The sequence below is a fragment of the Odontesthes bonariensis genome, chromosome 19, assembly GCF_027942865.1.
Source record: "Odontesthes bonariensis isolate fOdoBon6 chromosome 19, fOdoBon6.hap1, whole genome shotgun sequence".
NCBI lineage: Eukaryota > Metazoa > Chordata > Actinopteri > Atheriniformes > Atherinopsidae > Odontesthes > Odontesthes bonariensis.
The window spans coordinates 31294065-31317161 of NC_134524.1; the positions used below are offsets into that span (position 1 = coordinate 31294065).

Below are 23097 nucleotides of genomic sequence, written 5' to 3' on the forward strand. Positions count from 1 at the left end.
CTCTGCTTCAACACACCTGATTCAGAAAAAAGGGATCTCTTCAAAAGATTATTAACTTCTGCACAAGCCTGCTAATAATGCCATGATCTGAATCAGGTGTGCCGAAGCAGTGAAACATCTAAAACCTACAGGACAGTGGACATCCCTGGTCTAAATGAATACAACAAGGTCAGACAGATTTTTTAAGTAAGAGTTTCAGCTCACACCAAAAAGCATTGTTTTTGCAGTAAAATCATTACCAATAAGATTTTCCATTATCTTTGCTCCCTATTGGAGAATGAAACCCCCGTCTCCCGCGTGACAGGAGGGGAAACTAACCACGGTCAGTGTGTTAAATGATGTGAATGTGTTCTGGTAGAACTTTATAGTGAAAATTAATCGGTGACAAGAGAGGATCCTGATCTGTGGGCATAACACTATCATCTCTGCAGAATCACTGAGGTCCTTCGCATCTCCCTTCACTTTCCCTCTGAAGAGAGAAGTCACCAGGAAATCAGTGGGCACAGTTGACAAATCTATCGGCACGGACTACAAAACAGAGGACATTTATTACAACAGATACACCATCTTTGAGTGGGCCACATGATTGAGCAGTGGTCAAGGCAAGTGGCCAGTGTGCAGTTGAATTAAAGATTATTCTGAATGCTGAATGCATTGCATCGTTTCTCAACAAAAGAAAGCTCATTTTTCTGGTAGGTTACATATTCTTCTGTCATCTGGTATAATTCAATTGAATTGAATTCAGTTTTATTGATATAGTTCCAAATAACAACAAATGACATCTCAAGGCACTTAAATAATGCAGTCCAATTCCAGCCAATTAGAATCCAATTATTTGTAATACAATCATAATCAAATCAAATTAATTGAATTTCAAAATTGCCCAACTCATACAGAGCCAATTAAAAACAAAGTTGCCTAGCTAAGGAAACCGACAGGCTGCACCAGACTTGTCTTTGATCCAATCCCCCATCCTTAGCAAGCACAAGGCGATGGTGGAAAGAAAAACCTTCCTTTTAAAAGAAAAAAAAATCTGGACAAGAACAAAGGGACAACAAGCACTGTGACACCAGGCCAGTGGTACCTGCTGAGAAAGGGAAACAAAAGTTAATGACCGCAATAATGTCATATGTACATGGAGAGAAAAGAGAGCAGAGCATAAAGGTGCATCACTGTACGTCCCCCAGCAGTCTAGGCCTATAGCAGCTTTACTATGGGCATCATCAAAAAGGAAAATTTTAAGCCTAATCTTAAAGTTAGAGAGGGTGTCTGCTTCCTGAAGCCAAACTGGCAGCTGGTTCCACAAGAGCGGGGCCTGATAACTGAAGGCTCTGCCTCCCATTCTACTTTTAGAAACTCACAAGAACCACAAGCAAACCTGCAGTCAGAGAGCAAAGTACTGTGTTTGGAAAATATTGCACTGTAGGATCTTTAAGATCTGATGGAGCTTGATCATCAAGAGCTTGATATGTGAGTAGAAGAATTATAAAGGCTATTTAATAGGGAGCCAATGAAGAGAAGCTAAAACTAGATAAATATGATCTTTCCTGCTAGTTCTCATCCGAACTTTGGCTGCAGCATTTTGGATAAGCTAGAGGCTTCTTAGAGAATTTTTAGCCTAATAATAAAGAATTAGAGTAGTCTTTAGTCTTTTTAGCAATCTTGAAGTAACAAATGCATGGACGTGCATCACTCTGAGACAAGATGTTCCTGATTTTAACAATATTACGAAGATGAAAGAAGGCAGTCCTAGAAACCTGTTTTATATGTGAGTCAAAGAACAGATCCTGGTCAAAAAGAACTTCAAGGTCTACTCACTGTAGTACTAGAAGCCAAGGAAATACCATCAGCATATTGCTTGACAGTTTCTTCCTAAAGCCCTCAGGTCCAAAGACAACAATTTCAGTTTTGTCTGAATTTAGAAAGAGAAAATTCAGTCATCCAGGGCCGTCATTTATCATTAGTGCGTAGAATCCCTTCTAAAGCCTGTCGTATGAGTGAAATTTAGAATGTGCCCAAGTACAAAAAAATCGGCATTCATCAAACGTTCTTACACAGGTCGTACGCACACCGGTAGGTAATCTGCAATGATAAATACCACACCTGCCAGTTCACCTTGCGCGGGCACGATCAGACTAATTTGCATCATGGAACGCCCCCAATTAACCATATATGGCACCAACATTCCCTTTAAAAGCCACCAGAACTTGCTTGCTTGCGCTTGACTCAGAGCGCGGATCTCGAAAACACATGAGAAGCAATACAGAATCATACGCGGCGGACAGCACAGCTTTATGCCAATTACGCACACAGGCTCCACACCTCCACACACACATCGCGTCTGCAATCATAACTCATTAGGGGAAATCACATTTTGCCAATATTTTAGAGACCCCTCAACATTTCCCAAATCATGTTTTCGGGGGGTCTCGTGTCAGTTTTAGGGGGTCTCGGATCCCCCAAGTCCCCCCGTAGTTCGAACACTGACCATACATATAACCAATGTTGCAAACATGCTGCGCAACACTCACCAATAAGCCATCCATCTTCAACAGCTCCTTCTTGTAAACAAAGGCCCACGGAGCTGTTCTGCAAAATAAAGGAATCGTGCGTCCCCCCTGGCCATCGGGCAACGACATTGAGAAGCAGCATATCACTGTCGCATATAAGCTGTACATTAATGGAGTGCTTCCCCTTCCTATTCACGAAGTTGTATTCGTGCTGTGATGGTGCTTTTAGTGCGACGTGAGTGCAGTCTATTGCTCCTATGACGTTGGGGAACTGTGCGATACCATAAAACCCTCGTTTAATGTCTGCCTGGCGTGGACCCCCATAAGGGAATCGAATGTAAGTCGGTGCCAAAGAAATAATCGCATCCAGCACTGTGGGCAGAATTCGGCTCATGGACGGCTGAGAAATGCTGCATCGATCTCCTACCTCGCGCTGAAACGTACCTGTAGCCAAAAAGCCCAGAGTGGACAGCACCTGTGTATGCACAGGTATGGCTTGTGTGCGCTTAGTTTCTTGCTCGAGAAATGGCCCCAATTCACGGCAGAGGTCGAGCAATATATGTTTTGGAAATCTGAACCTGCTTAGAAGCCACTCACTACTTTCTGCCAATAAATCTGCACGCTCCCTAAACACGCGCTCCCTCCGTAGCGCACGGTTTTCCAGATCCTCAAGCAATGCAAGATGGGCCATGTTGCGTTCTGAATGGCATGTCCTACGTGTGCCTTTTATACCCATATCAATTAAACTAGGCTGATTATTGTCAGGTCTTCTGGTGAAACAATTATTGTTACACTCTGAATGAAATGCAATGAACGCCAGGTAGGTCTAATGCACCGTGCTTTGGAATTGCATAGGCTACACGGACCCAAATGCCATCAGATATACTGTAATGCAACAACTGAATGAACATTGTAATATTCCCCTGTGCAGCGATCAACACCATTTGCAGTTTCGTAATTCTACCACTAGGCAATGTGCGTAAGCATGGTCAAAGCTGTGCGTAGATTTAGGCACATTTCTAAGTTCAAGTACATGTTCATAAATCCCACACTTTGCTCAGGAATGATCGCACGCACGCTTTACGCACAGATCTGTTCCTAAGAACGCTTGATAAATGAGGGCCCAGGTCTTTATGTCTTTAAGACATGCTTGGAGTATACTCAACTGATTGGTTTAATCTGGTTTCATACATAAGTATAGCTGAGTATCATCAGTATAGCAATGGAAATGTAAGTTATGCTGTCTAAAAAGATTACCAAATGGAAGCATATATAGAGTGAAGAGAATTGGTCCAAGCAAAGAACCCTGAGGAACTCCTTGATTTACTCTGTTGTGTGAGGAAGATTCTTGGGTTTAAGACTAATTGGTAACCTTGATTTGAAGATAGTTGCCACCGCTCCTCTACCTGTGGCTCGTGGAATGTAAAAATTTAAATAGCTAGAGGGAGTTGATTCTTTAATGCCAACATGATCCTCCTGCAGCCAGGTTTCTGTCAGACAAAAATGATTAATATGATGATCACCAATGAAGTTATTTACTAAAGAGACTTGGAAAGGAGAGATGTAATATTCACTGAACTACATTTAATAGTTTTGTTTTGGTTCAGTTAAATTTTTTGTCTTAATTTTCTTGAGATTTTCAGGATTAGCTTGTTTATTGAGTCATAAAATTGTGGGGGTCTTATTGGGGGGAAGCTGAGGAGAAGTGTGTAAGACTGCATCCTGGTCTCAACCCTGCCTTGTCATAAAAATAAGATGTTCATAGAAATTACTTTTCTGAGATGGGGGCAAAAAGGATTTAGAATTGTCCAAGTGTTAGGGTTGTCACAATACGAGAATTCTAAACTCGATAGCGATACCAAGGCTAATACTAGATACCACTTTTGAAACCACAGAGGAAAAAAATGGCAAATTAATAGGTATTTAATGTTTTTACTAAAGAGACATCCAGATAGTAGCATCACCACAAAGGGGAACCCCCCCTTTACATCAACTTCAATGCAATATATATATTTTTGTTCCTCAGTCAAGACGACATGGCTGATTGATAATTTGTTTTGTCATTAAAGACGATTTACAAAAAATACTAAACTTCTATTTTATGTTCAAGGAAGAATGTCAAAGAAACAAAAAATTACAAATTTAAACAGTTTGATTTAAACACAGCGGCCAAATCAGTGAATAAATCCCTTGATATTAAACCCTTTCCTTAAAATTGAAGTTTGGAATTTCTGTAGGCCAGAGGGTTTGCTCATTATCAAAACATCTATCGGTAATGATGTTAAGATGGAATTGATATTAATGTGTTAACTTCCATGTTTTATGTTGTTTGGCTGGTACATCACTTCCACTGAGCTTCACACATACTGGGATATGAAATACACAACGTTGTCTTTCTTTGAAATATTTTTAGCTTGCTCCCCAAAGTTCAAAGGACTGAATAAAATAAGGTGACAGTCAGCAGCTTACTGACCAGACATGTAGATAATAAAATAGCCTGGAGATGATAACCTGTAAAGTTTTGATCATTCCTACCCGCTTTGTTATGATAGTGAGAAAAGGCTCTAACTAACACAAGTTACGTATGCACACACACAGATTCTTGCTATAATGCTGACAAAAAAAAAAACTTGGCCCATACCATTATTTCCAAGTCGCTCTGGTGCGCCTCATTGTCGCACTTCTTGCAAAAATGGTTGCAAAATGCAACTAAGCACTCATAAACTGGATTGAAAAGAAGCATCAATAAGGATACTGATGTCAAAATCTTATAAATTCCCATCCCCATCCCCCACTTAATTTCAATGGAAGCAGTAGTGGAATTATATTTTTTTTTACCAAACAGTTTCTGCATTTTGGCCTAATTTTGTTGAAAAGATAATTGCATGGTGTAATATGTTGGGTACAGACCTGAGCTTATATTTATCTACTTGTTATATTATGTCCTCATAACATGTCCTTACAATTGAAAGAGGGTGTACTTTCTCTTTTACATACCTGTAGATTTAATGGAAATTGTAGGTGACTAAAAGCTGTAGCTGAGTGATTACCTTGTCCCTAAGATGCTCCAATAGCTTTAAGTGGGTAAATTGGAGCTTCTTTGGAGGTGGGATTGTTTTCCCACTGCATTAGTAGTGCAAAGATATATTTTCATTTGCCTTAAAAGACATATCATGCTGTGAAGTTGCTCAGTGAAATGTTTCATGCTGAGCGACAGATGGAGTGAATTAGCCAAAGAGCAGACAGAAAAATATATGCCTCTTTGGGTCTAATGGATTTGATTTATATGTAAATTACTTTGTATTAAAATATCCATATAAAGGACACTCATTAATATTCAGTAAAACTATTAACAAGTTATTACCTACAGGGCATCACTGACTACAGTCAGACGCTAATAACTAAAACCCAGTGTCAGTCTCAAAATATATTGGTCTATACGTGCCAGTCTGGAACAGATATGACACATACAAAACAGATATAAAGGCAAAGAATCCAAGCACAGATCTTCGCAACCAGCAATCATCGCACTGAACATACACAATGACCACAGACTCCTTTAAAATAGAACAACAGAATTTATTAAAGTTGGCACAATAATTAAATCCATGGTACTGTCTACTAAGCTAATACTATGTACAAAATAAACAAGTCATGGGAGACAGACCATTAGTGTGTACATGTATGTTTGTATGAATGTATATTGGAGAAGAGGGAAAGACCCCGAGACAAAATGTCAGCTGTGATCATGTGATGGTGAGGGCATAAGACGACCGTGGGCATGTGTTAGCCAGAGAAGCTATGGGGATGTATAGCCCACATGTTACCTGGATCTCTAGTCTCTTTGTCTGTGCAAGCAGGTTTGCCAGCCTGTGAGTGAGTATGGCAACATCACAACAGAAAGACCATGCATGGTGGCATGTTCAAGTCCCACTCTGTGTGTCCAGTTCTGGTTACCAAAGACTTCAAATGTAATGTGTAACTTGTGCTGACGGATGCCAGGTTAAACAAAAGCAGGACGGTTCATCTGAATGCAAGATCTCAACTAGCTCACATTAACCGTATACTTTCTAAACATTATCACAAAAAAACCTTACGAAAGACAAGTCAGTACAATGCAGTGTTTCCCCTACCATAATATTAGGGGGCCGCATCATCCCCACCCCAAAGGTCAAGTTATTTTTTTTTCATTTTCTTTTCTATATAGCACCTCCAAACAAAAAAGCTAGAAACCTAGGAGAAACACTGCAATGCACTTTATGAACAAGGATTTTCTATACTTAGCCTGTTGCACTGACACTAATGCTAATGCCCAGTGTGTTCCATTCTACCAACTTGGAAATGTTCAGTCCTTGAAAAAAAAGGGCTGGAAACGTTCTTGTGTCCAGCTAAGGTCCAGGCTTTGGTGTGAATCCTTTGTGCCCTCTAGATTAGGGATTCTAAGTAGCTTCTTTTGGTCCTATTGGAGTAAGCACTGGTCATTCATCGGTGGATTCTGTGCCTACACTCACCTTGGCCCGATCAGCTGAAAAGGGGTCCATACAGGCTTTATGTGCTAAGAGAGAGAGAGGGACAGAGAGGGACCAGCCCGCTCTGATTCTGTAGGCTGAGAGTATATTAAGAAGAAGGCCTGTTTTGTCCCACCTCATGAAGGGAAGTATGAAGGATGGGAATGGGCTGCAGGAGAAGGAGCTGGGCGACCTCTGTCCTCAGCACTCACAACAGAGATGGTGTCTTTGGCCTTTGTGGAATTCAGGCACAAACAATGTCTTCACCACTAAACTCCTACCCTTTTCTACATCATTCCTGCTTTAGAGTTCAAAAGTTTTGACGACAAATGAGACTCTTTTTATCAATTTGATAGAATCTTGTTAACAAAGCTAACATGTTGTTAACATGGGCTTCAGTTACCAGCTGTATTTAATGTCGAAATACAAGCAGTTGTTTGTTAATGTATGTTATCATATAGTTAACAATAGTTTGATCATGGGACTTTGCTTTTTGCTTTTTCATTGTTATATGTGGCAGAGTTAGAGCTTATTTTAACTTCAAATATAGCACGTTATATTAAATATTGCAAATACAGATTCCACATGGTATATGTAAAGCTTTTTTAGATTATTTTTGTTTTTTTTGTTTGTTTGATTTTTTTACTGTTGGAACCTCTAGGCACCTTGGGAAGTAAGCTGGTAATGTAACTGCAAGCATCAGGAAAAAAAGATGGGCAGGTGTCTCTTAGATGAAGTAAGCAACTCATTGTCACATATATAAAAACTTTTAAATCACTAAGGAAACAAGATGCTGAAAGAATACCTTCAAACTGTAATGTAACATTCCTTGGGTAAAGAAAAACAAAATGAAAAACTGATTGTAGCCCTTTATGTGACATGAATATGAATATGTGCGACTGTGTGATCACAGTCACATTTCTCTCTGAACTCCTTCCTAAATGAATTTGGTAGCAGTTATATGATGCCATTAGCTTTTGCTGTTGTTTGTGAAATGGAAAATTGTATGATGGTAGTTCATAGAGTAGATCAGGAATTTGTGATGTATGCGATAAGCCTGAAAACCATATCTGCCACAGCAGGAGGTAGCATCAGAGCCAGATGATCCTGACAGACACCAGCATGCTCCCAAACAAGAAATCAGAGCTCTCACATTTGGTGACTCACAAAGGATCTGATGCCAGTCTGTTGGATAATGAAGCAACTTATTTGTGTTATTTTTGCCCGAACATAAGCTTTTCTCTTTTTCTTAGGAAGCCAAGTTAAGCTTTTAGAACTATGCCTGAATACAACTAGTTTTGGTATTTCATCTGTCAAATTCTGGATAGGAAATGTCCCAGAAAATCACACATTCTGTAGTGACGATATAAAGCCGAAGTGAAACAAACTTTTTTTTTCCGTTAACCCCAGTATGTCCGGTGGTACACATTTGTTTTAGTAATCTAGAGCAAACCTAGTTTGCCAAAAATCAAATACTTTACTAAAGATTAAATACAGAAATCCTAACGGGAAACAACTGCTGCAGAAAAAATTACATTAGAACTAGATATTAGATACTCTGGGGATAAAACTCCATGGAGCTATGGTTTAATGAATTCTAAGAAATTAGATTGTATCTTGGTGGATTCCTTTATGATGTGAATACTATTTCCATACTGTCATGATCTAGTTTTTTCCAGTGTAATAACTTTTCAGAGATTTGTCCATGATTATTAGAAATCATTAGACAGTATTTTATTGTACAGAATGAGCCTTAAAACATTTTGATGTCAAAGCTGATTTTGACTGCCTGGATTGTAGCCAAGTTCAGTATTTACTGCCCTTTTAGGGATAAACTCCAGGCATTTCAGTGCCAGCCTGGTCTAGTTGACGAGTGCTTTTTACAACCTTTCATCCGAACACAGCTGCCTGCTGTAGATGCTGGAAATGACATTGTGTGAAATGGAACTAAAAGCGTAAAGTCACACTTAAGCTATCAAAGGAGACTCACTCTACAGCTGTATAAAACCTGAGGTGGCTTAAGGTGACAGTTCTCTTTAGGTATTCCAGTATGAGTAACTCTTTGATATTTTAGATTGCTCTGCATAGTTTTTCTATACATTATCACGATAAAGTGTTGTGTAAGAATCAAGATTTTTCCCAGAGCGCAAATTGATGTGAATAGTTATGTGGCCCATACATACAGTTGCCAGCTTGCAGAGAAAGGATAGATTGCAAACACTTGCATATTCTTTCGTTAGAGGCACAGGAGCTCAAAGATTAGTTTTTGAAAGATGAATACATCTTTATTTGTCTATGATGTAACACATGATTAGGTTTTTAGAACCAAAATGATTTCAGCCACAACTTCACCTGATTCTAGGGTGGACAAAAAAAAAGTCTTTCTTGGTCAGATCTTCAGCAAAATGTTACAATAAAACAAGTAACTGTGCAACCAACGTTGCTCCTGACTGAAACTGCAGAGATTATGTTTTCATACCATTCTGTGTTAGGTTTTGACCCACACAAAATTTGGTTTAAATGTGCCATAGCAGTGCAAAACCTTTTGTTATTATGACCTTATTCAGAGTGGAAGAGATATATAATCTGGTGAAATAATCATACCTTCCAACTATTGCTTTTTTGGCCTGACAGATCATTGTCAACACCCCACTTTAACTCAGCTGGAGATTGAGAGGAACGGTAATAGGCACCTTGTTGCATATGCCCATACTCATCTGCCCCCACTCTCATACTCTCCTTTCATCTCCCTCTCAGAACAAGACTTGTTTCATTTTAAGAGCTTTAATTATTTAACTTACCTTGATTAATTACAGAAAGGACTTCAAGTCCTTTATTTTTATTTTTGACAATGTGCACTACTACTAGAGCTGTGTACCCAAGGGAAGAACTGTTGGCACTGTGAAGAATTGGACGCGGAATTAAACATCCAATTCCGAGCGAGCTTAAAAAGCTGTACCGTGGATGCAGAGCTGGAGTGAAACTAAAGGCAAAGAGGCACAACAGGAGGTGGAGGTACAAACCTTTTCTGCCCTCGGTGATTTTGGGAAACGCTAACTCGCTACCAAACAAGTGTGATGAGTTAGAGGCCAGAACCAACGGCTGTATAAAGAGAGCAGTTTGATTTGTCTTTGAGTCCTGGCTGAACGACAACACACCAGACTAGGGGTGGGCGATATGTATCGTTTGCGAAATTATCGTGAATGTTGTTTTGACGATGAGTAATTTTGCAATATCGAGATACATATATATATACATATATATATATATATATATATATTTTTTTTTTCAATCACCAAAAATCAATAAAGTGCGGCGCCAGTGGTCCTCTGCCCTTACCACGGCGCCACGCCCTGCTTTGAACACTCTAATTTTTTCAAAGTAATCGCTTCGGACCCCGCGGGACACTCAGCTAAGAGCATCGAGGGGGCGCCGAGAGGCAGGGGCTGGGACAGACGGTAGCTCGCCTCGCGGCGGACCGTCAGCTCGATCACGAGATCCAACTACGAGCTTTTTAACTGCAGCAACTTTAAGATACGCTATTGGAGCTGGAATTACCGCGGCTGCTGGCACCAGACTTGCCCTTCAATTGATCCCCGTTAAAGAATTGAAAGAGTCCTGTATTGTTATTTTTCGTCACTACCGGCTCCCCGAGTCGGGAGTGGGTAATTTGCGCGCCTGCTGCCTTCCTTGGATGTGGTAGCCGTTTCTCAGGCTCCCTCTCCGGAAGGAGAAGTAGCCTGAGAAACGGCTCGCGGTTATCTAGAGTCACCAAAGCGGCCGCGGCACCCCGAGAGGCACCCGCATGGGTTTTTGGTCTGATAAATGCACGCATCCCCGAAGGTCAGCGCTCGTTTTGCATGTATTAGCTCTAGAATTGCCACAGTTATCCAAGTAACGGTAGAGCGATCAAAGGAACCATAACTGATTTAATGAGCCATTCGCAGTTTCACTGTACCGGCCGTGTGTGCTTAGACTTGCATGCTTGTGTTCATTTTATTGTGATCTTAATGCAAGTTTTAATTTTTTTTTTAAATATTGTCAAAATATCTTTATCGTGAAAATCCTTAAAAATATCGAGATATTTTTTTTTGCCCATATCGCCCACCCCTACACCAGACTCATGTGCGGACATACCCGGGTTCACAGCTGTACGAGCGGATAGAGACCTGAGTACGAGCGGTACGCGGAAAGGTGGGGTACTATCCTGTTTTTTAATCAGAGATGGGTTAACCCCCATAATGTGGCCGTTAAGGAGAGGGTTTGTTGTCCAGACGTTGAACTGCTGTCAGTTGGTTTCCGTGCGTTCTATGCACCCAGAGAGTTCCCATACACAGTTTAGGGGTGGGAATCTTTAGGCACCTCACGATTTTCGATTACGATTCAGCGGCCATGACTCGATTATAAAATGACTATTGATGGGTCTTTAATTTATGTATATTGATGCACTTTTTCTCAACATTTCTTTTTTGTCTCACTGAATAATTATTTATAACTTGCAATTTGGAAAAACAGTGCATTTGTAATAAGAAACAAGAGTTGAATTCATTTCCATTATATTTTATTAAACTAATGGAAATGTGTGCAAACTGGAAAGTAACGTCGGGTGGAATCGAGTTAACCCCTAAATTTTGGAGTTGCGTCTGCGCTACCACCGGCTCCATCACCAGCGTGTCCGCTCCTAGTGCGCTCCCCATAATGTCCCGGAGATGACGCGTACCGCTCTTCTTAGTTCCGCATTTTAGAACCATCTGTATTACTTTATTTAAATAAATGATTCAGAATCGTCCAAGTCCAAATAGCGATGCATCTAAGAATCGGAAATTTCCCCCACCCCTAATACAGTTGTCATCGTTGTTTACATTCCACTGAGGGCGGCACCTACAACTAGGCTAGGATACAGACCCAGCATCATCCTGAGGCATTCATTGCAATCACTTTTTAATTTTTTTAATTTTCCCCCTGTGGGGGATGAATAAATTATCATTCTATTCTATTCTATTCTATTCTATTCTATTCTATTCTATTCTATGTCATTTAACTTGCACAATACAAGGGAAAGCAGTTACTCAGAGTACCCTTTCTCATCCTCATCCATCCACAGCTGCTGTCCCTTCTTTTAACACTGACTCCTTTTCCACTGGCTTCAGCATCCATCCATCCATCCTCCTCCACACTCAATCTCCAAACTCTTGGGTCTCAGAAGTGATTGCCTCTTCCTGAAGAGCTCTATCCACTCACACCTTTCCTAGCCCTCTGTGCTGTTTGACTGATCGGGAGAAATTGCAGCAGAGATGATTGCAGCTCCTTCAACAATTTCAGAGCCTAGTTCAATTCAATTCAGTTCAGTTTTATTTATACAGCAAAATAAATGACAACAAATGTCACCTCAAGGCACTTCAATGATACAGTTCAATTCAAGCCAATTAGAGTCCAATTCATTGGAATGATTATCCAATCAAATCCATCCATCCATTTTCTATACCCACTGAATCCATCGGTCGGGTCGCGGGGGGGCTGGAGCCTATCCCAGCGGTCATCGGGCAAGAGGCCGGTATTTGCCTAACATCAAAAAAGCGGTGAGGGGGGTTCTAAAGCATTGCAGACGACTCATAAATGAGGCTTAATGTTGAAAATACCGCAGTTCTCCTTTAAAGCTAGAGAGGGTGTCTGCTTCCCAGGCATTTACTGGCAGCTGGTTCCACAGAGAGGGGCCTGATAACTGAAGGCTCTGCCTCCCATTCTACTTTTAGAAACTCTGGGAACCTCAAGTAAAAAAATCGTGAAAAAAGTCGCCTCCTACTGTGCCTAATGGACTTATAGAAGTAGAAGAACTCGCTCTGCTGACTGAATGAATGAGGAAATCAAATGGCGTGTGTGGCTGAAAGAGGGCGGAGACAGAAAGAAACTCAAGGTTTCTTGAATAAAACCTGCTCCCGACCAGGTTAGGTTCAGAGAGTCTGTTACTCCGGTAACTGACCGTGAGGTTAAGTTACCTCTCTTTGTGAAACAGGCTAGATTTACCCCTCTTTCTCGGGGTTGAGTTACCTCCCTTTGTGAAACGGAAAACTCAGGGTTTCCCTCATTTCAGGGTTAACCTACTCAGAGTTTTCACTAAACCTGCTACATGAAACGGACCTCTGGCACAATCTTTTCGCTGAAGTGGGTGCGCGACGACATGTCGTAACGTGGCTCGAGCACGTTCAGCATGTGTTTAAAGCCCTTGTTTTGCACAACTGAATATGGCCTCATGTCTGCACCTATAAACACACCGATAGCGTTTGTGATCGCTTTAGCCCGGTCGGATTGTGAAGGAAGGGGCTGCTTAAATGCCGCGGTGATGAGCGGTTGTTGAGCCACTTTCGGTTTCACTCCTGTCAGTGAAACACCGGGGTGATGTTGCTGCAAATGCGTGGCCATGCTCGATGTGTTTCCACTGTTGTGTGGCTTTCTTGTGCCACAGTGCCTACACACCGTCACGGTTTTATCCACCAACCTCTTTCCTTCTTCATTAAATTTGACAGGGAAGCCAAAATGCTCCCAAACAGGGGATTTAAATGACGTGGGGCGTTCAAGCTCTTCTGTTCCTCCGCTCGCCATGACTACGCTGTGTTGCAGGTTAGGGGTTTTCTTTATGTTATCTATCGCTATGTCAGCTACGTGTTATGTCTGTGTGGTAACCTAGGCGACAGGTTTGTGTGGCAGCGCGAGTATATGGAAACAGACAGAGGCAGCAGTTATCGTTACAGTAGTCACCGAAGTCTAGCCTACTTTTATTTTCCATGCCCACTGTTCTACATTTTGTATGCTGAGGACAATAAATCACAAACGAGCCATAGGACTGTTTGCTTATTGAAGAGGGAACTGTTGCAGACTTTTACCCAGAGCGTGGAAAGTAGCTCTGTCCCTTGAACTAGTAGGAATGGTAACGGCTGTGTGAGGACTGAACATACATAGATAGATGGATAGATGGATACTTTATTAATCCCGAGGGAAATTTAAGGATCCAGTAGCTTGAACAGACACAGAATACATGCGCACAATTTTTTTTTTCATAAATCAATCCGCGGATCATGTGTGTGCCGAACCGAAATAATTGATCCGAACGAATCACGGATCAATGATGATCCGTTGCAGCACTATTGGACAGAAAGCCTGGCTCACAGTCTCTGCTCTAATTCATCCCAAAGGTGTTCTATCGGGTTGAGGTCAGGACTCTGTGCAGGCCAGTCAGGTTCTTCCACACCAAACTGGCCCATCCATGTCTTTATGGACCTTGCTTTGTGCACTGGTGTGCAGTCATGTTGGAACAGGAAGGGGCCATCCCCAAATTGTTTCCACAAAGCTGGGAGCATGAAATTGTCCAAAATCTCTTGGTATGCTGAAGCATTCAGAGTTCCTTTCACTGGAACTAAGGGGCCAAGCCCAGCTCCTGAACAACAACCCCACACCATAATCCCCCCTCCACCAAACTTTACACTTGGCACAATGCAGTCAGACAAGTACCGTTCCCCTGGCAACCGCCAAACCCAGACTCCTCCATCAGATTACCAGATAGAGAAGCCTGATTGGTCACTCCAGAGAAGGCGTCTCCACTGCTCTAGAGTCCAGTGGCGGTGTGCTTTACACCGCTGCATCCGACGCTCTGCATTGCACTTGGTGATGTATGGCTTGGATGCAGCTGCTCGGCCATGGAAACCCATTCCATGAAGCTCTTTACGCACTGTTCCTGAGCTAATCTGAAGGCCACATAAAGTTTGGAGGTCTGTAGCGATTGGCTCTGCAGAAAATTGGCGACGTGGCCATTTTACGTGGCCAACCACTTCGTGGCTGAGTTGCTGTCGTTCCCAATCACTTCCACTTTGTTATAATACCACTGACAGCTGACTGTGGAATATTTAGTAGCGAGGATATTTCCCGACTTAGTTGGTGAGTGAATAGTTTTGGCAATATAGAGTATTCTTGCCATTCCATTGACTTTCCTACAGTGCCATCTTTAAGAGAAGATGCATACTCTAGAAAATGTTGTCTCACAATTTAAATGAGATTGATAGAGTCGTTGTGACAATTGTTATGGAAATATCTCTAACGTTCTCTGGCTGAAAACAACCATTCAGATGTTAAAGCTCACATTACTGTAAATCACCTACACCACCTGATAAAATGTTCCTCCCCCCCATGTGCCTAAAGTCTGTAACAGTATTTTTCTCTTGTTTATAATGTCTTGTTTTTTTGTCTATGGTTTCTGTTTGTTCCTTATGTAAAGCGTCTTTGAGCATTTGGAAAAGCGCTATGTAAAACCTATGTGTTATTATTATTATTATTACTGTGTTTCAGGCACAGTCACAGTTGGTCGAACAGTTCATCACTTTGGCCCAGACAAAAATATCTAAAAAAATATTCAAAAGATAATCAATATAAATTTCCACAGTTGTATTTTGTCACTTGATTGTTTTCTTAAGTTTTCAATGCACCCACAATGAAAGATTTTTTTTTTTTTAAATCTATTTTTTGCCGCACGGCATTAAATAATGACAGAGAATGAACAGAGGTATCCCGTACTTCTGAGACCCAGCTCTTTTAAAATATTTTTAAAATACATGTTATATATATATATCTACTCTCATTTATCACTGAGGTTCTCTGACTGTGAACAACTAAAAATCACTAACCATCAAACATCTTCTTTTGCTGTGTTAAATGCAACGTGAACACTGGTGAAACTGTCCCTGCTAAGCTATCGCAAAACCTGACACAATTCTCTCTTCTTACTGCAACAGGAGGCGTACCCAGTCAGAGGCGAAATTGTGCTCTCATCCAAAGACTTCCAACTGGTGCTACAAGTGAAACGTAATCAGTAAGTGTTTCTTCCGGAGAGGGTTTAATGACCTACTCTGACCTTCTGTCTTCCACCTGAGAATGTGGGGATTTATTGAGAGATGGAGAATATAGAATGAAGTGATAATAGAGACAGAGTGAATGTGTTCTATGTCTTTTTTTTCTGTTCACCAATGAAACTCAAGCTATTAATAAGCAAAGCTCTCTCAATCACTGATGCTGATAAAGAAAAATCTATCAGACACCTTATTTGATGCGAGGGGGAGTTTGGTAATGTGTAACTTTTAAAGAGTAGTCCTGGTTTCATTCAACGTCATTTGGATGTTTTTTTATATTTCCCTCGAGGTAGATAGAAACAACATCCTTTTGAGTCGCAGCTTATGGCTTTAATTGCTGCTTTCTGATAGGAAAAACAACTGTGTTAGTGACACGGCCTCAGGGCACAAAGTGAAGTGAGGCTGATCCGAATGAGCAGGGGGAGTTCCATTGAGATCACGCAGAACAAGACTCAAGGCCAGCAGAGGTTATGATTTCCCTGTAATCACATCAAGGGGAGCCTCATCTGGTGCGTACTCATGAGCCCAAAACGTGCCAAGACTCCCAAAGTGGGCAACTTAACTTGCTTAAAAAGCCTGTAGGGGGAGAGAAGTATGATAATTAGCTGTTAAGATGCACATGTTAAAGGGACACTATGTAATAAATTGAGTCATTTATTAGCTCAAATCAACATATTCATTCATAAATTAGTCCGCATTGGTGTAAAATTATCTCCATCAAAAATCTCACTTATCCTCCTGAGTGAAGAATAACTTGTCTGTATCTACATAGAGCGGGCGAGCTCTATGGAGGCTGCCATGTCCTTCCGGTCTATGAATTCAATTCAATTCAATTCAATTCAATTCATTTTTATTTATATAGCGCCAAATACAACAAATGTCATCTCAAGGCACTTAGATAGTAAGTCCAATTCAAGCCAATTGGAATTCAATTCATTGTAATCATAATTATTCATAAAATAATCCAATTCGTTCATATAGAGCCAATTCAAAAACAATTTCCTAGCTAAGGAAACCAACAGATTACACTGAAAACTTTTTCTTTTTCGGTCCAATCTCTGAGCGTGCCTGAGGCGACTGTGGAGAGAAACGACTCCCTTTTAACAGGAAGAAACCTCTGGCAGAACCAGACTAAGGCTACGGCTACACGAAAACGAAACAAGGTTTTTTTTGAAAACGGGTACGAAAATACTTGCGACCACACGGAAACGCGCTGCTGTCCAGACGAAAACGATGAAACGATGCAGTACACACGCCACTGTGTCACGCCACGCTGTGAGACAATAGAGAAGTGTTAAAATTGGCTCACAGCGTCAACGTATGACTGACGCAAAAACGTTTTAGCTGTAACAATGGAAACGAAACGAGGCCGTTTTCAAACTTTCCCACTCTGGAACCCGTTTTCAAAAACTATCGTTTTGGGGTAGTGGGAACGCCGGCTCCGTGTGGCCGCAACAGCGAAACGATAAGAAAAAGTATCGTTTACAGTGAAAAACGTTTTCGTGTAGCCGCAGCCTAAGGAAGGGTGGCCATCCGCCTCGACCAGCTGGGGTTTGAGAAGACAGAAAGGGGGGGGGGGGGCCGCGGCGGCACTGTAACACCATTCAAAGGATATCTGTTGGAACAGGGAAACACGAGTTAATGACCACAATAATGTCACATACACTGCACGAAAAGAGGGATTTGTGTCACTGTGGACGGCAGTGAACTTCCGCGAATTTGCCTAATTTTCGGACGCACCTGGGCGCTTGCAGGCAGACAAACTTTAAGTTTGTTGAGCGACAAAATCGTCGGAAACGAACCCGACTCGCGGCGGGCTCTCACAGCGGGGTGCTAATGGCCCAGTGATTAGCACCCCGCTGTGAGAGTGCCTGGACCTCTCACTGGCCTCGCTGGTATTGGACAAAAAAGGCACGTGATTACATAAAAAAGCTCCTGTAAAGCTGTCCGCCCATTGGCCAATAAGGTTAATATATGCATACTTTATATGGGCATATCATTCAGTAATTATGATTAATAATTGTGATTATGATTACTAATATTCCTGGGATGTTTGTGTACTTCATATATTCACGTCATTCTTATAAGCTGCACTATGACTAGGCTATGAATGCAGGCATGAATGACGTGAATCTATTGAGAATGAAAAAGGAAACTTTTTTTTTTTTAAAGCGCTTTTATTGCCACACCACACAATGTACATAGCTTACATTGTAATAAGAACCATGTTGATAATAAAGAATTGAAAACTATATACACACACACTGCTGTAGCCTACAATATACACAATAAGCCTAAACGCCGCCGTTTGGAATCCGCATTCTTCGCATTCCTCCGGTCCCTGCAGGGTCTACGGAGTTGTCAGACGTCCTCATCCTGGATCAGAAGCTGGCTTCTGGGAGCTGTTGGAATAACCAATAAATAACCAAACCATAGTCTATCCATGCACAGCATATTGACAACTTGTCTATAAAGTAACAAAAGTCATATTGACAGCGTATATGTTCCTACTCTCTTTCACTCTTCTGTGGTGAGACTGTGAGTATTTCGGGTTGGCTTCAAGACGCGCCTGTAGCACAGCACACAGGTCCGTCACGCAGCTAAAAACAACAGACAAGAGGAATGAATAAAATGACCAGTGCTTAAAAGTGTCAGTGCCAGCCGTGGTAAAAGCCAGCGCCGCTCACCCTGGATAGTGTCCCCGTCTGCCTCTCTGAAGTTCGGACTGTTTGACACCGCCTCCTTCAAGCGACTCGTTACATCCATATTGTGAGGTGACAGTAGCCTGTAAAAACAAAAGGCCTATGGTTTATAAAAAAAAACTGCATTGACGTAACGTAACATCGGGTCCAACTCAACTAGATATTGGGAGAACATTCACTTATTCTTACCCTTGACCTGGATTATAATGCCACGGTGAGTTATGCAGGCGGCGAACTGCTTCCTATAAATTGAAAACACGAAATTCATTTTTTTTTTAATAAAGCAACTCACACTGGTTTTCACGTGATGGACACAATTAAGTTGAGTTTAGCCTAAAGCCACAGTCAATAACCTACTCTTACCGCGGTTTTCGGATTCTGTATCCGCCTTCTCTTGCGCTCTTCAACTTCTCTGGAATGTAACTTCAGTCCGTTCTCGACGGCCATCTTGCCTCCAACCTAGCGAATCTCTGGTCCATTCCCTCCAGAACCCTCTCCACGACCGTATCCACGGTGCTGGCCACCATACGAGACATCCCGGTCATAGCATTCAACAGGACTTTCATTTTATCTGCCTGTAAGCAAGTGAGTAAGTAAGTTTAATATACAGCACATTTAAAATCAGCGAGAACTGTCCCAAGTGCTGTACAGTGTCAACAAGACTAAAATTAAACAATCAAATGGTCATGTGCAAGTAGAAAAAAACACACAAACCTGTAGACCCGCAGAGAGTTGCTGGGGAGTTGAAAGCAAGTAGTCTTCCAGCCACAAACCAGGGCAGTTTTTACAGCACGGGACTCTGTCTCCCTTTCTGCCGCCAGATCTGCTCCTTAAACTTTTTGTTTACACTGCACGACACAATGTTTCTCATACGTGATTGAACGAGAGCTTATGCGAGCCGTTAAGCTCCACCAATCATATGCGTATACGTCATTACACGGAATACTCGCGAGACAACCTCCCGTCCTTTTGCTATTTAATGTTGTCTGACCACAGCTGGCAATTTGTACTGTGTTGACACAAAAATGGACTCTGCAAGGAGAAAGAAAAGACCTCGGCGATATTGTGACCATTGTGACACCGAATTAAGCCATACACAATAAAACACTGAGCGCACTACTGCACATTATGTATACAGGCCAGATTTCTATATTTTTATTTCTATTTTATTTAAGAAACCTTTTAGAATATTGCTGTTGCATGCTTATTTTATCTTTATCTTATCTTTATTATTATACATTTGGACATCCAGTGCGGGCAACAAAGAAAATAATTTCATTGTTCAGGGAAACACGTTTCTAACTGCACACATGACAATAAACCTTTGAAACCTTGAATCCTTGAATTTTGCCCACAAAAAGCAGTTACAAAAGAGGTGTTTGGGAGAAAAAAAAACAGATATGCATCACCTGTCACCAGCAGACAGCGTGCACCTCTTCTTTTTCAAGACAACACAGCAACAAACTTGGCTGGAGTTGGAGGTGATGGTGAACATGTAGAAACAGGCCTGCCCACCCCCCACCTCACCTCACCCCACCCCACTTGAAAATGACTGTGGCACCTCCTGACCTGATCACTGGCATTTACATATTAAAGGCTCTCCTAAGTAGGGGAGGGGAGGGGGGCATGGGGGAGCAGTTGCCAGGTCAATTTGCGACAATTTGGGCCAAGTTTTCACTTTTACCACCGCAAATGCAGGGGCTCAACGTATGCGGACATGTAAGGGGCCACATACATCCGCAAATCCCTCTTTTCATGCAGTGATACATAAAGAGAGTAAAGTGAGGAAAGGTGTGACAGATGAGGCCCCCCAGCAGTCTGGGCCTATAGCAGCTTAACTATGGGATGTTTCAGGATCACCTGAGCCATCCCTAACTATAAGCTTTATAAAAAAGGAAAGTTTTAAGCCTGGTCTTAAAAGTGGAAAGGGTGTCTGCTTCCCGGACATTTACTGGCAGTTTATTCCACAAGAGAGGGGCCTGATAACTGAAGGCTCTGCCTCCCATTCTACTTTTAGAAACTCTGGGAACCTCAAGTAAACCTGCAGTTTGGGAACGAAGTGCTCTGTTAGGAAAATATCTTATAATGAGATATTTAAGATATGATGGAGCTCGGTCATTAAGAGCTTTATATGTGAGGAGAAGAATCTTAAATTCTATTCTGAATTTAACAGGGAGCCAATGAAGAGAAGCTAAAACTGGAGAAATATGATCTCTCCTGTTAGTTCTCATCAAAACTCTGGCTGCAGCATTTTGGATCAACTGAAGGCTTTTCAGAGAATATGTGGGACAGCCCAATAATAAAGAATTACAGTAGTCCAATCTTGAAGTAACAAATGCATGGACTAGTTTTTCTGCATCACTCTGAGACAAGATGTTCCTGATTTTAACAATATTACGAAGATGAAAGAAGGCAGTCCTAGAAACCTGTTTTATATGCGAGTCAAATGATAATTTCTGGTCAAAAATAACTCCAAGGTTCCTCACTGTAGAACTAGAAGCCAAGGAAATACCATCTAGAGTAACTATATAGCTAGACAATTTCTCCCTGAAACGCTCAGGTCCAAAGATAACGACTTCAGTTTTGTCTGAATTTAGAAGCAGACAATTCTGAGTCAGCCAGGTCTTTTTGTCTTTAAGACATGCTTGTAGTCTGACCAACCTATTGGGTTCATCTGGTTTTATAGATAAGTACAGCTGAGTATCATCAGCATAGCAATGGAAATTTATGCCATGCTGTCTAATAATGTTACCTAATGGAAGCATGTATAAAGTGAAAAGAATCGGTCCAAGCACAGAACCCTGAGGAACTCCATGACTTACTCTGGTGTGTGAGGAAGATTCTTCATTTACAAGAACAAACTGAAATCTATCAGATAAATATGACTTAAACCAGCCTAATGCAGTTCCTTTAATCCCAATAACATGTTCAAGTCTGTGTAATAAGATACTGTGATAGACCGTATCAAATGCAGCACTGAGATCCAACAGGACAAGCACAGACACAAGTCCGCTATCAGAGGCTAAGAGGAGATCATTGGTAACTTTCAGCAGTGCAGTTTCTGTGCTATGATGCACTCTGAATCCTGACTGAAACTCTTCAAACAGATTATTTCTGTGTAAATGATCACAAAGCTGAGCTGCAACTATTTTTTCAAGAACTTTAGACATAAAAGGGAGATTGGATATAGGTCTATAATGAGCCAACACCTCTGAATCAAGAGTAGGTTTTTTAAGTAAAGGTTTGTCGCGACCTGAGACACAGTTCTGATGGACTCAATTGCACGACTCAGTGAGGTAATCCAAAAGATGTTTATTTTCCAAAACAAAGAACCAAAGACGCTCTCAAAGAGGATGACAAAATAATGCTAACTTAGATTGCACTCACGCTTGACTTAAACTTTGTTAGGGACAGAACAAGACGAACTGACAACCAGACAAAGGGAGACTATTTGAACATGAGGTAAGGGGACACAGGTGGAACCAATCAGGGGCGGGGTTGACAATCACAATGAGGGAAAGCACACAAAGGGAGGGAATCAGGATCTGAAACGAGAGGGGAAAATGTGAATACAGAATAAAACAGGAAGTGCATGACAGGACTGGACATGAGTGACTTTACTAAACTAAAACCTACAGGACCCACACATGAAACTAAACAAGACGTGACATAACATAAACATGATTAACAAATTTGACGAGACATAACAAGGTTTAATTACAGCAACCTTAAAAGTCTGAGGTACATATCCTGTCAACAAAAACAGATTTATCAAATCCAATATGGAAGTGTCACTTAATGGGAAAACCTCCTTGAACAGTCTGGTTGGGATTGGGTCTAAAACACAAGTTGATGGTTTAGAAGAGACTATTGCTGTTGTTAGTTCAGAGAGATCAACTGGACAGAAGCCGTCTAAATATAAATCAGGTTCTAAAGATACCTCTAAAGCTGCTGTACTTGATGATACATCACTGATAATAGTGGGAAGGACTCCATCAATCTTCTCTCTGATAGAAACAATTTTATTAATAAAGAAGCTCATGAAATCATCACTGCTGAGAGTTAAAGGAATAACTGGCTCAGCAGAGCTCGGACTCTTAGTCAGACTGGCTACAGTGCTGAAAAGAAACCTGGGATTATTCTTATTCTCTTCTATCAATGATGAATAATAAGCAGTTCTAGCTTAACGAGGGGCTTTCTTATACGTTATTAAACTATCTTTCCAGACTAATTGAGACTCTTCTAAATTAGAGGAATGCCACTCAATCTGGTTACAGTATCCTCTGATAGACACCTTCTATATGTACATTTCTTCTCAGAAACTGTATAGTCAAGTAATGTAAACTCAAAGGTTATCAGAAAATGGTCAGATAAGACAGGGTTATGAGGGAACACTGTTAACTGTTCACTCTCAATGCCATAAGTCAGCACAAGATCAAGGGTGTGATTAAGGCAGTGAGTCGGTCTGTGAAAACTCTGAGAA

General features: G+C 41.3%; 1 protein-coding gene and 1 long non-coding RNA gene across 2 annotated transcripts in view; one reads left to right on the forward strand and one right to left on the reverse strand.

Annotated features, from left to right (window-relative positions):
• The window catches only part of adam19a (ADAM metallopeptidase domain 19a), a 251379-nt gene that overhangs the window by 80823 nt on the left and 147459 nt on the right, over positions 1-23097 (forward strand). Inside the window, exon 3 of the mRNA XM_075450674.1 lies at positions 15799-15875. Coding sequence (XP_075306789.1) covers positions 15799-15875 — 77 coding nt within the window. The remainder of the gene's footprint in view (positions 1-15798; positions 15876-23097) is intronic.
• LOC142369170 (uncharacterized) lies at positions 18606-19372 on the reverse strand. The gene is made up of 3 exons (XR_012767533.1): positions 18978-19372; positions 18804-18856; positions 18606-18697 (listed from the first exon to the last, which is right to left on the reverse strand). It is a non-coding gene; the product is annotated as an uncharacterized LOC142369170 (long non-coding RNA).